General features: G+C 32.6%; 1 protein-coding gene across 1 annotated transcript in view; it reads left to right on the top strand.

The window, feature by feature from the left end:
- The first annotated feature begins 310 nt into the window (after positions 1-310).
- Positions 311-14,002, top strand: part of LOC143055144 (uncharacterized) — a 49,766-nt gene continuing 36,074 nt past the window's right edge. The window contains exons 1-3 of the mRNA XM_076228286.1: positions 311-482; positions 6,068-6,277; positions 7,439-7,735. Of these exons, the coding sequence (XP_076084401.1) occupies positions 311-482; positions 6,068-6,277; positions 7,439-7,735 (679 nt within the window). The remainder of the gene's footprint in view (positions 483-6,067; positions 6,278-7,438; positions 7,736-14,002) is intronic.

Here is a 14,002-nt window from a genome sequence, read left to right as displayed (position 1 = left end):
TTTATAAATTTACAACTTTTGTAATAAAAGTAAATAGGTAAATGATATTTATAAACATGATAAATAGTTAGCGTCAAAATAATTTCACCAAGAATGTCAATTATACAGGTGTTAATTGTGAATAATTCCACAAGTGTTGACACGAGTGGAGGTTTGTTGACACCTTCTTTGAACGGTTCTTAAAACAATAAAGAATTTTGTTTTCATAGAGATAACAAAGCAGGCCTTTGAAGAGAAAAGAAAAGAATTTGAAGAGGTTAGAAAAAAAAGGAAGCCTCCGGCAGAACCCAGAAAGCGGAAAAAGAAACCCATGGACCAGATATTCCCAGAAATGTTCGGTGATGGTCAGATGATGATGCCACAGCAGCAGCAGCCACTTCAGCCACCACCTAAGAAACGACAGAGACGACTGAAACAGGAACCTAAAGTCATTAGTGCTATTGTCAATAGTCCAGTACATGGCAGTCCTTCTGTACTTACAGGTAAAGTGTGTTTAAGAAATAATTTATGGGGGATTTTTCTGATTTTACCATGGATATGCCTTTTATGGTTAATATTTTATAACGAGGGACAGTGAGTGGTATAATATCAACATAAAGGACAAACCCATTTTCAGTTTCTCAATTGTGCATTTTCCCGTAAAATGCATATTTTTACATCATCATTCAATGATGTCTGGTAGCTAGGTTGTTCATAAAAAAACATATAACATAGAAAGTATGTTTGGAACAGCCCAAACAATAAATTCATATTTTACCATGGACTGGTCTCAAAACGTTTGAAGAATGTCATCAAAGAATTCTAATTATATATTTTGTTCAGAAATAAGTAAATTTTCTTTTTTTTACACAACCACAAAAATTGAAAATTTGTTGGTCTTATATTTTTATCACGTTGGCATCGTCGTCGTCAGAAGACATTTGGTTTTCGCACTCTAACTTTAGTAAAAGTAAATAGAAATCTATTAAATTTAAACACAAGGTTAATGACCATAAAAGGAAGGGTGGGATTGATTTTGGGTGTTTTGGTCCCAACAGTTTAGGAATTAGGGGCCAAAAAGGGCCCAAATAAGCATTTTTCTTGATTTTCTCACAATAACTTTAGTATAAGTTAACAGAAATCTATGAAATTTTAACATAAGGTCTATGACCACAAAAGGAAGGTTGGGATTGGTTTTGGGAGTTTTGGTCCCAACAGTTTAGGAATTAGGGGCAAAAAACAGGTTCCAAATAAGCATTTTTCTTTGTTTTTGCACAATTACTTTAGTATAAGTTAATAGAAATCTATGAAATTGTAACACAAGGTTTATGACTACAAAAGGAAGATTTGGATTGTTTTTGGGAGTTTTGGTCCCAACGAATTAGGGGCCAAAAGGGTCCAAAATTAAACTTTGTTTGATTTCATCAAAAAATGAATTATTTGGGTTCTTTGATATGCTGAATCTAAACATGTACTTAGATTTTTATACGACCCCATTGGTCATATATTGGTATCACGTTGGCGTCATTGTCGTCGTCGTCGTCCGAATGCTTTTATTTTTTCGCACTCTTACTTTAGTAAAAGTGAATAGAAATCAATTAAATTTAAACACAAGGTTTATGACCACAAAAGGAAGGTTGGGATTGATTTTGGGAGTTGAGATCTGAACAGTTTAGGAATTAGGGGCCAAAAAGGGGCCCAAGTAAGCATTTTTCTTGGTTGTCGCACCATAACTTTAGTATAAGTAAATAGAAATCTATGAAATTTAAACACAAGGTTTATGATCACTAAAGGAAGGTTAGGTTTGATTCTGGGAGTTTTGGTCCCAACAGTTTAGGAATAAGGGGCCCAAAGGGTCCAGAATTAAACTTTGTTTGATTTCATCAAAAAATGAATTATTTGGGTTCTTTGATATGCTGAATCTAAACATGTACTTAGATTTTTATACGACCCCATTGGTCATATATTGGTATCACATTGGCGTCGTCGTCGTCGTCGTCGTCCGAATACTTTCATTTTTTCGCACTCTTACTTTAGTAAAAGTGAATAGAAATCAATTAAATTTAAACACAAGGTTTATGACCAGGGATGGGGTAATTAAAAATGTAATGGTAATTAAGTGTAATGCATTACAATTTTCCATGTAATTGAATGTAATGTGTAATTGAGCATTTTTTTAATTACTTGTAATGGTAATTTAATTAATTACATTGAAAAAAGCATGTAATGCTCAATTACTTTTGAATTACATTTCAATTACATGTACTTCTATGGTGTTAATGATAAGGATTTATGTTTAATAATATAAATTGTAAAATTATATTTATTTTTCAAATATTGATATCACATACTTTCTGTAATTTATTCTAAAGTTTTTATATTACTTATTTGACCAACAGAATTTTTTCTGAATAGTCTTAATACATATGTTTTAAAGAAAGATCTTTAACTAAATAGATTGAAAAGTAATAAATCACCATGTTAAACAAAAACAAAAAAATGTCTGAAAAATCTTTATGAGAGTTCATTTTGAATTTAAATTTACTGCACACAATCATTTTGTCAAATTAGTATACACAAAAGGATTATAGAGATAAAAATTAACAGCTGTAAAAACAAACAGCAATTAATCAGATTAAAATGTCCATGGGGCAATGCCACTATTACATGTATTTTATCTAATTAGCAAAATATTGCTAAGAAATAGACATGATATACATTGTTTGTACTGAAAATTATTTTCAATGTTGTGACAAGCATACCTTTTAATAACTATTAAGTGATTTTTTTTTCTTTATTTATTTATAATTTCTTTATTCATGCCATGTTTGATTTTAAATAAATAACTTCACTTCTGAGATGTCAAAATACCCCTTAATGTATTGGCAAGTTAATAGGAACTAATTTCCTTCTCTATCAACACATCTACTGATTATGAAAGTATAATACCTCCATGTTCTAATCAAGCGATATATGCCACATTAGCTCCTATAGAAATACTTTTGAGAATGGCTGTCAAAGTGTACAGACCAGAGAGATGCAGACTAAATGACAAAACATTGAAATTACTCATGATTATCAATGCAACGCTTAAACTATGTTTACACGAGTATTTTACACATACATTATACATACATGTATAATATTGGTTAACAAATATTATGATGAAATGTAATGTGTAATTTAATTAATTACTTTAGTAAAGTAATTGTAATTTAATTAATTACATTTCAAAAACTGTGTAATGTGTAATTAGTGTAATTGACCATTTTTACAATGTAATGTGTAATTTAATTAATTACATTCCAATGTAATTGACCCCAAGTCTGTTTATGACCACAAAAGGAAAGTTGGGATTGATTTTGGGAGTTGAGATCTGAACAGTTTAGGAATTAGGGGCCAAAAAGGGGCCCAAGTGAGCATTATTCTTGGTTTTTGCACCATAACTTTAGTATAAGTAAATAGAAATCTATGAAATTTAAACACAAGGTTTATGATCCCAACAGTTTAGGAATTAGGGGCAAAAAACAGGTTCCAAATAAGCATTTTTCTTTGTTTTTGCACAATTACTTTAGTATAAGTTAATAGAAATCTATGAAATTGTAACACAAGGTTTATGACCACAAAAGGAAGGTTAGGTTTGATTTTGGGAGTTTTGGTCCCAACAGTTTAGGAATAAGGGGCTCAAAGGGTCCAAAATTGAACTTTGTTTGATTTCATCAAAAATTTAATAATTGGGGTTCTTTGATATGCTGAATCTAACTGTGTATGTAGATTCTTAACTTTTGGTCCCGTTTTCAAATTGGTCTACATTAAGGTCCAAAGGGTCCAAAATTAAACTAAGTTTGATTTTAACAAAAATTGAATTCTTGGGCTTTTTTGATATGCTGAATCTAAAGATGTACTTAGATTTTTGATTATGGGCCCAGTTTTCAAGTTGGTTCAAATCAGGATCCAAAATTATTATATTAAGTATTGTGCAATAGCAAGAAATTTTCAATTGCACAGTATTCAGCAATAGCAAGAAATCTTCAATTGCACAATATTGTGCAATAGCAAGAAATTTTCAATTTCACAGTATTAATTGTGCAACAGCAAGAAATCTTCAATTGCACAGTATTGTGCAATAGCAAACATTTTCAATTGCACAGTATTGCACAATATTAAGAAATATCTAATTGCACAATATTGTGCAATAGCAAGAAATTTTCAATTGATTGGAGTTATCTTTCTTTGTCTAGAATAGTAGTTGAATCAACTTAAATCATTGTTTTATACAATAAACAATGTATATTCACTTTTACTACCAACTGATAAATTAAAACAATCTTTACCATTCAGTGATAACAAGCACCTTTTGTTACATTTTAATATTTTATGATGTATTTAAATGAGTAGTTATTGTTGCAAACTCCATTAGAAATTTGAATTGAGATCAGTTTTGGAAAAAGGGAAAGGGGGATGTGAAAAAAAAGGGGAGGGGGGTAAAATTTTTCTCATTTCAGATTTCATAAATGAAAAGAAAATTTCTTCAAACATTTTTTTGAGAGGATTAATATTCAACAGCATAGTGAATTGCTCAAAGGCAAACAAAATATTTGAAGTTCATTAGACCACATTCATTCTGTGTCCGAAACCTATGCTGTGTCAACTATTTAATCACAATCCAAATTTAGAGCTGAATCCAGCTTGAATGTAGTGTCCTTACTTGCCCCAACCGTTCAGGGTTCAACCTCTGCGGTTGTATAAAGCTGTGCCCTGTGGAGCATCTGGTTGATTATTGACCCAGTTTTCAAGTTGGTTCAATTCAGGATCCAAAGTTATTATATTAAGTATTGTGCAATAGCAAGAAATTTTTAATTGCACAGTATTCAGCAATAGCAAGAAATCTTCAATTGCACAGTATTTTGCAATAGCAAGAAATTTTCAATTGCACAGTATTGCGCAATAGCAAGAAATCTTCAATTGCACAGTATTGTGCAATAGCAAGTATTTTCAATTGCACAGTATTGCGCAATAGCAAGAAATATCTACTTGCACATTATTGTACAATAGCAAGACATTTTCAATTGGAGTTATCTTTCTTTGTCCAGAATAGTAGCTGAATCAACTTAAATCATTGTTTTATACAATATGCAATGTATATTCACTTTTACTACCAACTGATAAATTAAACAATCTTTACCATTCAGTGATAACAAGCACTTTTTTTACATTTTAATATTTTATGATGTATTTAAATGAGTAGTTATTGTTGCAAACTCCATTAGAAATTTATTTGAGATCAGTGTTGAAAATAGGGAAAGGGGGATGTGAAAAAAAAATGGGGGAGGGGGTAAATTTTTCTCATTTCAGATTTCATAATTAATATTCAACAGCATAGTGAATTGCTCAAAGGCAAAACAAATATTTTAAGTATATTAGACCACATTCGTTCTGTGTCAGAAACCTATGCTGTGTCAACTATTTAATCACAATCCAAATTTAGAGCTGAATCCAGCTTGAATGTTGTGTCCATACTTGCCCCAACCGTTCAGGGTTCAACCTCTGCGGTCATATAAAGCTGCGCCCTGCGGAGCATCTGGTTTATTATGGGCCCAGTTTTCAAGTTGGTTTATACAACGATCTATTGATAACCCTCGCTCACGTATAACGGATTCTGTAAACATCTATATACAACGATCTATTAATAAACGTAGCTCACGCATCACTGGTTCTATAAATGACTCAATACACATCAGTTTTATCGGACAAACTACTAATTCCCTCTGACACAATAAATCTCCGGGTGACATACATAATCTACTGTGACACAGCAAATTCATGATGAACATCTAATTATTTCCTTTTCTCACAGATTATCAAAGTACATGCACCACAGTTTTTCAAAAAATTGTGGGGTTTTGCAAAATAGGTTTACCAGTCATGAACAAAGAAAATTAAACATGTGTGTAAAAAAATCAGGTGAACAGTATATACATATGTAATACAGAAATCAGCTGGTTATTCATATATTGAAAAGATAAACTATATTATTCAGATATATCTATGTCAGTAATGATTAAATATTCCTTAATTTATATTTCAGCAATACAAAATGAGATACTTAAAGATTGGGAGGACAATAATACCAAATTTATAAATACAAGAGCTGCCCAGCATATACTCGAATGTATGAAGGAAAATAGTTATGTAACTATCACTTCTAGTGCTGGTGTAGGGAAGACAGCAAGTCTAAGACTTGTAGCTCTACAAATGGAAGAAGAAGGATATGATGTTCTTATAGTGACAGATCCAGGTGACATTCTGAAGTTTTGCGATCCAACCAAGAGAACATTGATTGTTATTGATGATTTATGTGGACACTTTGCTGTTGATCAGAGTGACATGAAGGGATGGCTACCCATCATGGAGGATTTAAAAAATATTCTAAAATACAAACAAACAAAAATAATTGCGGCATGTAGATTACAAGTCTACCAGAATGAAAAGTTCCAATCTTTGTCAATTTTCAAGTCATGTATATGTAACCTGCTGTCAGAGCATTTGCGCTTGTCAAAAACCAAAAAACAGTCAATAGCAAAGTTGTATTTGAAAACCAAATCATCTGCAGACTTTCAAGATTTAAATGACAGTTTTCCACTTCTACATGTTCTATGTAAATGTAAACTGTACAATGATAGTCCTGATCTTGATATTACAAATTTCTTCCAGAATCAATTTTTAATTTATAAAGCAGAGATTGACAATCTCCATAAGAAAGGGAATCACACTTTATTCTGTGCTTTGGCTTTATACATCATGTTTAACAACAATGTGAAGGAAGAAATGTTCACTGAACCTGTGAATGAAGAAACCAGACTTATTATAGAGAACACATTTGAGGCATGTAAATTCGACTGGGGAACATCAAGACTTGTTTTGCTGGATGAACTGAAATCACTTAAAGATACATTCATAATTAAAGAACATGGTGTGTACAAGGCTATCCATGAACATATATTTGACTTTCTTTCTTACTATTATGGACAGAAAATAATCTCTTGCTTGATAAAGTATGCAGAACGTGGTTTGATCAAGAATCGTTTTTTGGTAGAAAGAAAGGATCGCATGGATCAGATTATTACCATTATACCACCAATGTATCATCAGATGTACATACAGAGAATGATTGATGACTGGTCAAAAGGAAAAGTACATGATGTATTTAGTAATATCAATATGAAGATACCACAGTTTAGACAGAAATTTCTCTCATATCTGAAAAGTCTCGATAAATCTTTCCAGACACAGCTGGCACATATGAGTGATAAATATAAACTAAGGCAGAAACATGTAGATAAAAGGGATGATGGTACCTATAATACTGCTTTATTACATTGGTGTTATATAGGAGACATTTCTTTTGTCCTTTGGTGTTTTTCTCATGGTGTAAATATAAATGAGTGTTCATATAAAGGTCAGTCACCCATAATGATTGCTGGCGAATATGGTCATACAGAAATAGTGAAGATGTTGTTAGACAAAGGAGCAGACTATAATAAGTGTGATATAGATGGTCAGTCACTTATAATGAAGGCTTGTAAACATGGTCATATAGAAATAGTAAAGATATTGTTAGACATAGCTGCAGACTATAATACGTGTGACAATAATAGTAAGTCATCCATAATGAAAGCTTCTAATCATGGTCCTACAGAAAAAGTAAAGATGTTATTAGATATAGGAGCAGACTATATTGAATGTGATAATAATGGTAAGTCACCCATAATCATGATAATGGAGAATTAATCATGGTCATACAGAAATATTTAAATTTTATTGTAATTAGGTTAAATCTTGTGGTTGGGTTTTAATTATGCTACTATAATTATGGTAGCTCTTGGTCATATATACCTTTTCACTTGTTTCTGTGCTTATAAAAAAGAAGATGTGGTATGATTGCCAATGAGACAACTGTCCACAAGAGACCAAAATGACACAGACATAAACAACTATAGGTCACCGTACGGCCTTCAACAATGAGCAAACCCCATACCCCATAGTCAGCTATATAAGGCCCTGATAAGGCAATGTAAAATAATTCAAACGAGAAAACTAGCGACCTTATTTATATAAAAAAATGAATGAAAAACAAATATGTAACACTTAAACAAACGACAACCACTGAATTACAGGCTCCTGACTTTGGACAGGCACATACATAAATAATGTGGCGGGGTTAAACATGTTAGCGGAACCCCAACCCTCCCCAAACCTGAGACAGAAGTATAACAGTACAACATAAGAACGAATCAGTTGAAAAAGGCTTAACTCATCGGCCCGAGAACACAGTTATTTCGTAGTGCATTTCTTTTAGACAATACATTCAAATTAAAAAAATCGCACCTGCTCTTTCTTAAAAAGATTTTTACAGTGTAGTGTACTACCAGTCAGACAAATACTATCAAAATTATAGAAACTTCTACCAGCTCTAATATTGACAATTCTGTGTTAAGGGGGTGTACAATTCAGTTTGACAGCTTCAGACGTGATAAAATTTGACCTTTTTGAACTGGACCAAATCACTACTTAACATAAAGATTCAGCACCCAATTTTTAGCTCACCTGGCCTAAAAGGCCATGTGAGCTTTTCTCATCACTTGGTGTCCGTCGTCGTCGTCGTCGTCGTCGTCGTCGTCGTCTGTCGTCGTTAACAATTTTTCGAACATCTTCTCCTCTGAAACTACTGAATGGATTTGAATGAAACTTAACATGATTGTTCCTTAGTATATTCTGCACAAAATGTGCGCTTCGATTTTTGATCCGTCAAAAAACATGGCCGCCGTTACTTAAAATAGAACATAGGGGTCAAATGCAGTTTTTGGCTTATATCTCAAAAACGAAAGCATTTAGAGCAAATCTGACATGGGGTAAAAATGTTCATTAGGTCAAGATCTATCAGCCCTGAAATTTTCAGATGAATCAAACAAACCATTGTTGGGTTGCTGCCACTTAATTGGTAATTTTAAGGAAATTTTGCAGTTTTTGGTCATTATCTTGAATATTATTATAGATAAAGATAAACTGTAAACAGCAAAAAAGATCAGCAAAGTAAAATCTACAAATAAGTTAATATGACCAAATTTGTCAATTGACCACTTAAGGGGTTATTGTCCTTTAATGACAATTTTTCACAATTTGTTCATCATATTTGCTAACTTTAAAAAATCTTCTCCTCTGAAACTACTGAATGGATTTGGTTAAAACTTAGCATGATTGTTCCTTAGATTATCCTGCACAAAGTGTGTGCTTTGATTTTTGATCCGTCAAAAAACATGGCCGCCGTTACTTAAAATAGAACATAGGGGTCAAATGCAGTTTTTGGCTTATATCTCAAAAACGAAAGCATTTAGAGCAAATCTGACATGGAGTAAAAATGTTCATTAGGTCAAGATCTATCAGCCCTGAAATTTTCAGATGAATCAAACAAACCATTGTTGGGTTGCTGCCACTTAATTGGTAATTTTAAGGAAATTTTGCAGTTTTTGGTCATTATCTTGAATATTATTATAGATAAAGATAAACTGTATACATCAAAAAAGATCAGCAAAGTAAGATCTACAAATAAGTTAATATGACCAAAATTGTCATTTGACCCCTTAAGGGGTTATTGTCCTTTAATGACAATTTTTCACAATTTGTTCATCATATTTGCTAACTTTAAAAAATCTTCTCCTCTGAAACTACTGAATGGATTTGGTTAAAACTTAGCATGATTGTTCCTTAGATTATCCTGCACAAAGTGTGTGCTTTGATTTTTGATCCGTCAAAAAACATGGCCGCCGTTACTTAAAATAGAACATAGGGGTCAAATGCAGTTTTTGGCTTATATCTCAAAAACGAAAGCATTAAGAGCAAATCTGACATGGAGTAAAAATGTTCATTAGGTCAATATCTATCAGCCCTGAAATTTTCAGATGAATCAAACATCCAATTGTTGGGTTGCTGCCACTTAATCAGTCAGGGGACTTACTCAAATAAGTGATTTTTAAATCACTTATTAGAGTAGCAAATTTAAGGTTTTGTCACAAATTGGGATTTTGTAGTTTTTTCAAAATTTTAAACACATAGGTTTAAATAATATCTTTTAATTAGTAAAATTAAAAAAAAATGAACTTTTTGCTTCTTTTCAGTAGCAAGGTTTATGCCTTTGATGCTATCATTTAGCTGAAAATTCTATTTTAGTTGAAAAAATGCTATAATAATGGCTTAACATAATGAACTGATACTTTCTTAAAAGATTTTTCCCAGCAGTGGGAGTATTTTTCCTGTGAAGTTCAAGGTTTCATCTTTCAGATTATGTAATAAAATTCTACTGTTCGCGATAAAAATTTCACTGTTCAGGGGTGTTGAAATTAGTGGGGGTTATTAAAAGAATGATACTTAAAGAAGTGATTTTTGGGAAGGAAATTGAGGTCTGATACTTAAACAAGTGATTTTTGTGTCATTATCCTAGATTCAGTACAAGGTCATCACCTGAAATGACCTGGTCATCCTAGACAACACAGATGTTGGTTCTGATAAGTTTAGAAACATAATTAGTCCCTGGATCATTAGTATTCTATATTTAAAGCTACAATAAAATTAAATCACTTCTTCTAGTGATTAATTTGTACTACTTAAATAGGTGATTATTAAAGAAAGACAACTCTAACTTCCAACCTTTATGGAAATAATGTTACTTGAATCAGTGATTTAGAAAATCACTTGTTTAAGTAAGTCCCCTGACTGTTAATTGGTAATTTTAAGGAAATTTTGCAGTTTTTGGTCATTATCTTGAATATTATTATAGATAAAGATAAACTGTAAACAGCAAATATGATCAGCAAAGTAAGATCTACAAATAAGTCAATTTGACCAAAATTGTCAATTGACCTCTTTAGGAGTTATTGCCCTTTAAAGACTTTTTTCACAATTTGTTCATCATGTTGACTTACTTTAAAAAATCTTCTCTTATGAAACTGCTGTATCAATTTCAGCCAAACTTAGGCTAAATGAGTTTCAGAGTTTCAGAGTATCTAGTATAAATTTTATATTTCATTTCCTTGTATGTCAAGAAACATAGCTCCTATGGCTAAAATAGAACATAGGAGAAAATGATTTTTTTTTGCTTTTGAAGAAAATAGGACGATTCAAAGAACATTTAAATAAATTGAAAAGCCAAAATAATCATTGATGAGAGATTAAACCAAAAAAATTCAGGTGAGCGATTCAGGCTCTTGAGAGCCTCTTGTTTTTAACATGTAATTACATCCGTCCACTTAATATTTCATGCATTTAATATCAAGAAATAAATTAAGACAACGAAAACCAAAGGACGATAACTGTGTTCTTGGACCAGATGGACAAAAATACAAGTGGACGTGGCCGGGAACTTATACATCCCGACACAATAAGACACAATGAACAGATCTGTACACATCCAACATCCAATGGATTTAGTGTAAAGACGTTCTTAACTTCTAAATATTTGGCTTTGAGTGTTCCTTCAAAGATAAATCCATAAACGTACTGTGGATGCATATAAAGAGAACATAATACATATTTTGTTATTATGACTTCGTCAACTAGTTGGTGCTGCCCTTATCTAATTACTGTGTCTATTTGTCAGCAGTTCTATGATCAAAAAGAGATAAGTAAAGATTGCATAAACATATTTCGATAATTTTTGCGGTCGTATATATACATGATATATTGGTATCACGTTGTTGTCGTCATCTGCATCGTCCAAAGACACTTAGTTTCCAGACAATATCCTTAGTTTAAGTGAATGGATCTGTATGAAATTTAAACACAAGGTTTGAATCCACAAAAGGAAGGTTGGGATTGATTTTGGGGGTTATGGTCCCAACAGTTTAGGAATTAATGGCCTAAAAAGGGGTCCAAATAAGCATTTTTCTAGTTTCAAGACAATAACTTGTGTGGAAGTGTATGGATCTTTCTGAAATTGTACCATTATGAAGGTTCCATACCATTAAAGGAAGGGATTGATTTAGGGGGTTATGGTCCTAACTGTTTAGTCAGACCTTGATAAACTGGCACTATGGGAGAAAAATTTGAAGATGGAGTTTCACCCAGAAAAGTGTAGCGTATTGACTTTCTCCAGGAAGAAAAAGCCGATCAAATGGGACTATGTATTACATGACCATGTACTAAAACATGAAATATCAATTAAGTACACATCAACAACTTTACCAGCAAAGCCAGCAGAAGCCTTGGTTTCCTCCACAGAAATCTACACATCGGCTCTAAAAACATCAAAGAGCAAGCTTACAAAACTTTTAGAGTTTAGTAAGGCCCCAACTAGAATACGCCACAACAGTATGGGACCCATATCATCAGAAACATATTGATCATATAGAAAAAGTTCAAAGGAGAACTGCACAATACGTCACCAAGCGCCACAGAAACAGATCAAGTGTCAAGGACATGATTAACGAATTGGTTGTAAAAGTCTTCAAGAACGATGCAGAGAGGCCAGGCTCGCAATGATGTACAAGATCATCAAGGACAAAGTAGCCATCAACAATGACATATACCTCCAAAAAACAACCAGAGATACACAACAGCATGAATACATGTTACAAACAGCAGCCAACATGGCCAAAGACTGCAGGAAATGGTCCTTCTTTGTCATGTTTGTGAACACCACCAAAGACTGGAACAAGCTTCCGCCGGAGATCCCACAGTAGTCATATCTCAAATGACCAACCTTACAAATTAAAGATGTACATTTGTGTTTATCCTGTTTTTATACGCCCGTCAAAATTTTGACGGGACGTATTATGGTATACAAATGTCCGGTGTTGGTCCGTCTGTCCGTCTGTCTGTCCGTCTATCCGGCATAAACATGTTGCACCGTAACTTGAGAACGACTTATCCAAATTTCATGAAACTTAATAGAGTTGTTTCTTATGATGATCAAATGATCTGTATACTTTTTGGTGAAAATAAGATTTAAACTTTTTGAGTTACGACACTTTGTAACTAAAACAGGGGTGTGTTTTTTTCACATGTCGCACTGTATCTCAAAAACAATTCTTGATTATGACTTAAAACTTTAAACACTTCTTAGTTATATTAATCTAAATATCTGTATACTTTTTGGTGATGATTCAAAATTTCATTTTTGAGTTATTGAGTATTTTGTAAAAAAGGGGGAGAGTTTTTTTACATGTCTCGCCGTATCTCAGAAATAATTTATGATTATTGCTTAAAACTTTACACACTTCTTTGTTATATTAATCTAAAGATCTGTATACTTTTTGGTTTTGATTCAAAATTTTATTTTGGTAATATTTAGTTTTTTGTAAAAAAAAAACAGGGTGGGTGGTTTCACATGTCCCGCCGTGTCTCTAAAACAATATATGTTTATTGCTTAAAACTTTCTCAGAAACTATTTATGATTATTGCATAAGACTTCCACATAAGACGTCGGGCGTAGCATGCGCTCATGGCGCAGCTGTTTATTAACCATGCAGAACCAATTTGCCAGTATATTCAGAAAGTTGAATGTGAGCAGTATTATAATGCATACCTGCCAACTTTTGAAAATGGCCATGGGGGTTTTTATGCGCGGCACCATTTTTGAGGGTAGAATTTTTCGGGCATTTTTTCGTATGATGATTTGGCTCCTAAAAGTGTCTGACATACTTCTTTTTGGGGGGGGGGGGGGGGGTGATAGTTGAAGATGCTATTATAACCTATCTTTTTTTAAATTGTTTGATTGTTGTATTCTTTTTGTTGAGATAAACACCAGTAAGATGACTTTATGTTTGTCTGATACATTGTCAAGAAATAAAGAAAAAGTAATAATTTTAATAATTTAATAACAAAAAAACCAACAATATATGAGGGTCTGGAAATGTGGGGGGGGGGGGTCTGTTGTTCTGTAAACATTTAATTTTCACCCCTTTTTTCTCTAATCTTCAAAAAATTAACCTCTTTTTTTTCTAATCTTCAAAAAATTTGACCACGCATT

The sequence above is a fragment of the Mytilus galloprovincialis genome, chromosome 12, assembly GCF_965363235.1.
Source record: "Mytilus galloprovincialis chromosome 12, xbMytGall1.hap1.1, whole genome shotgun sequence".
Taxonomy (NCBI): Eukaryota; Metazoa; Mollusca; class Bivalvia; order Mytilida; family Mytilidae; genus Mytilus; species Mytilus galloprovincialis.
The sequence above is the reverse complement of the archived record's forward strand: the minus strand, read 5'-3'. Positions and strand labels throughout refer to the sequence as shown.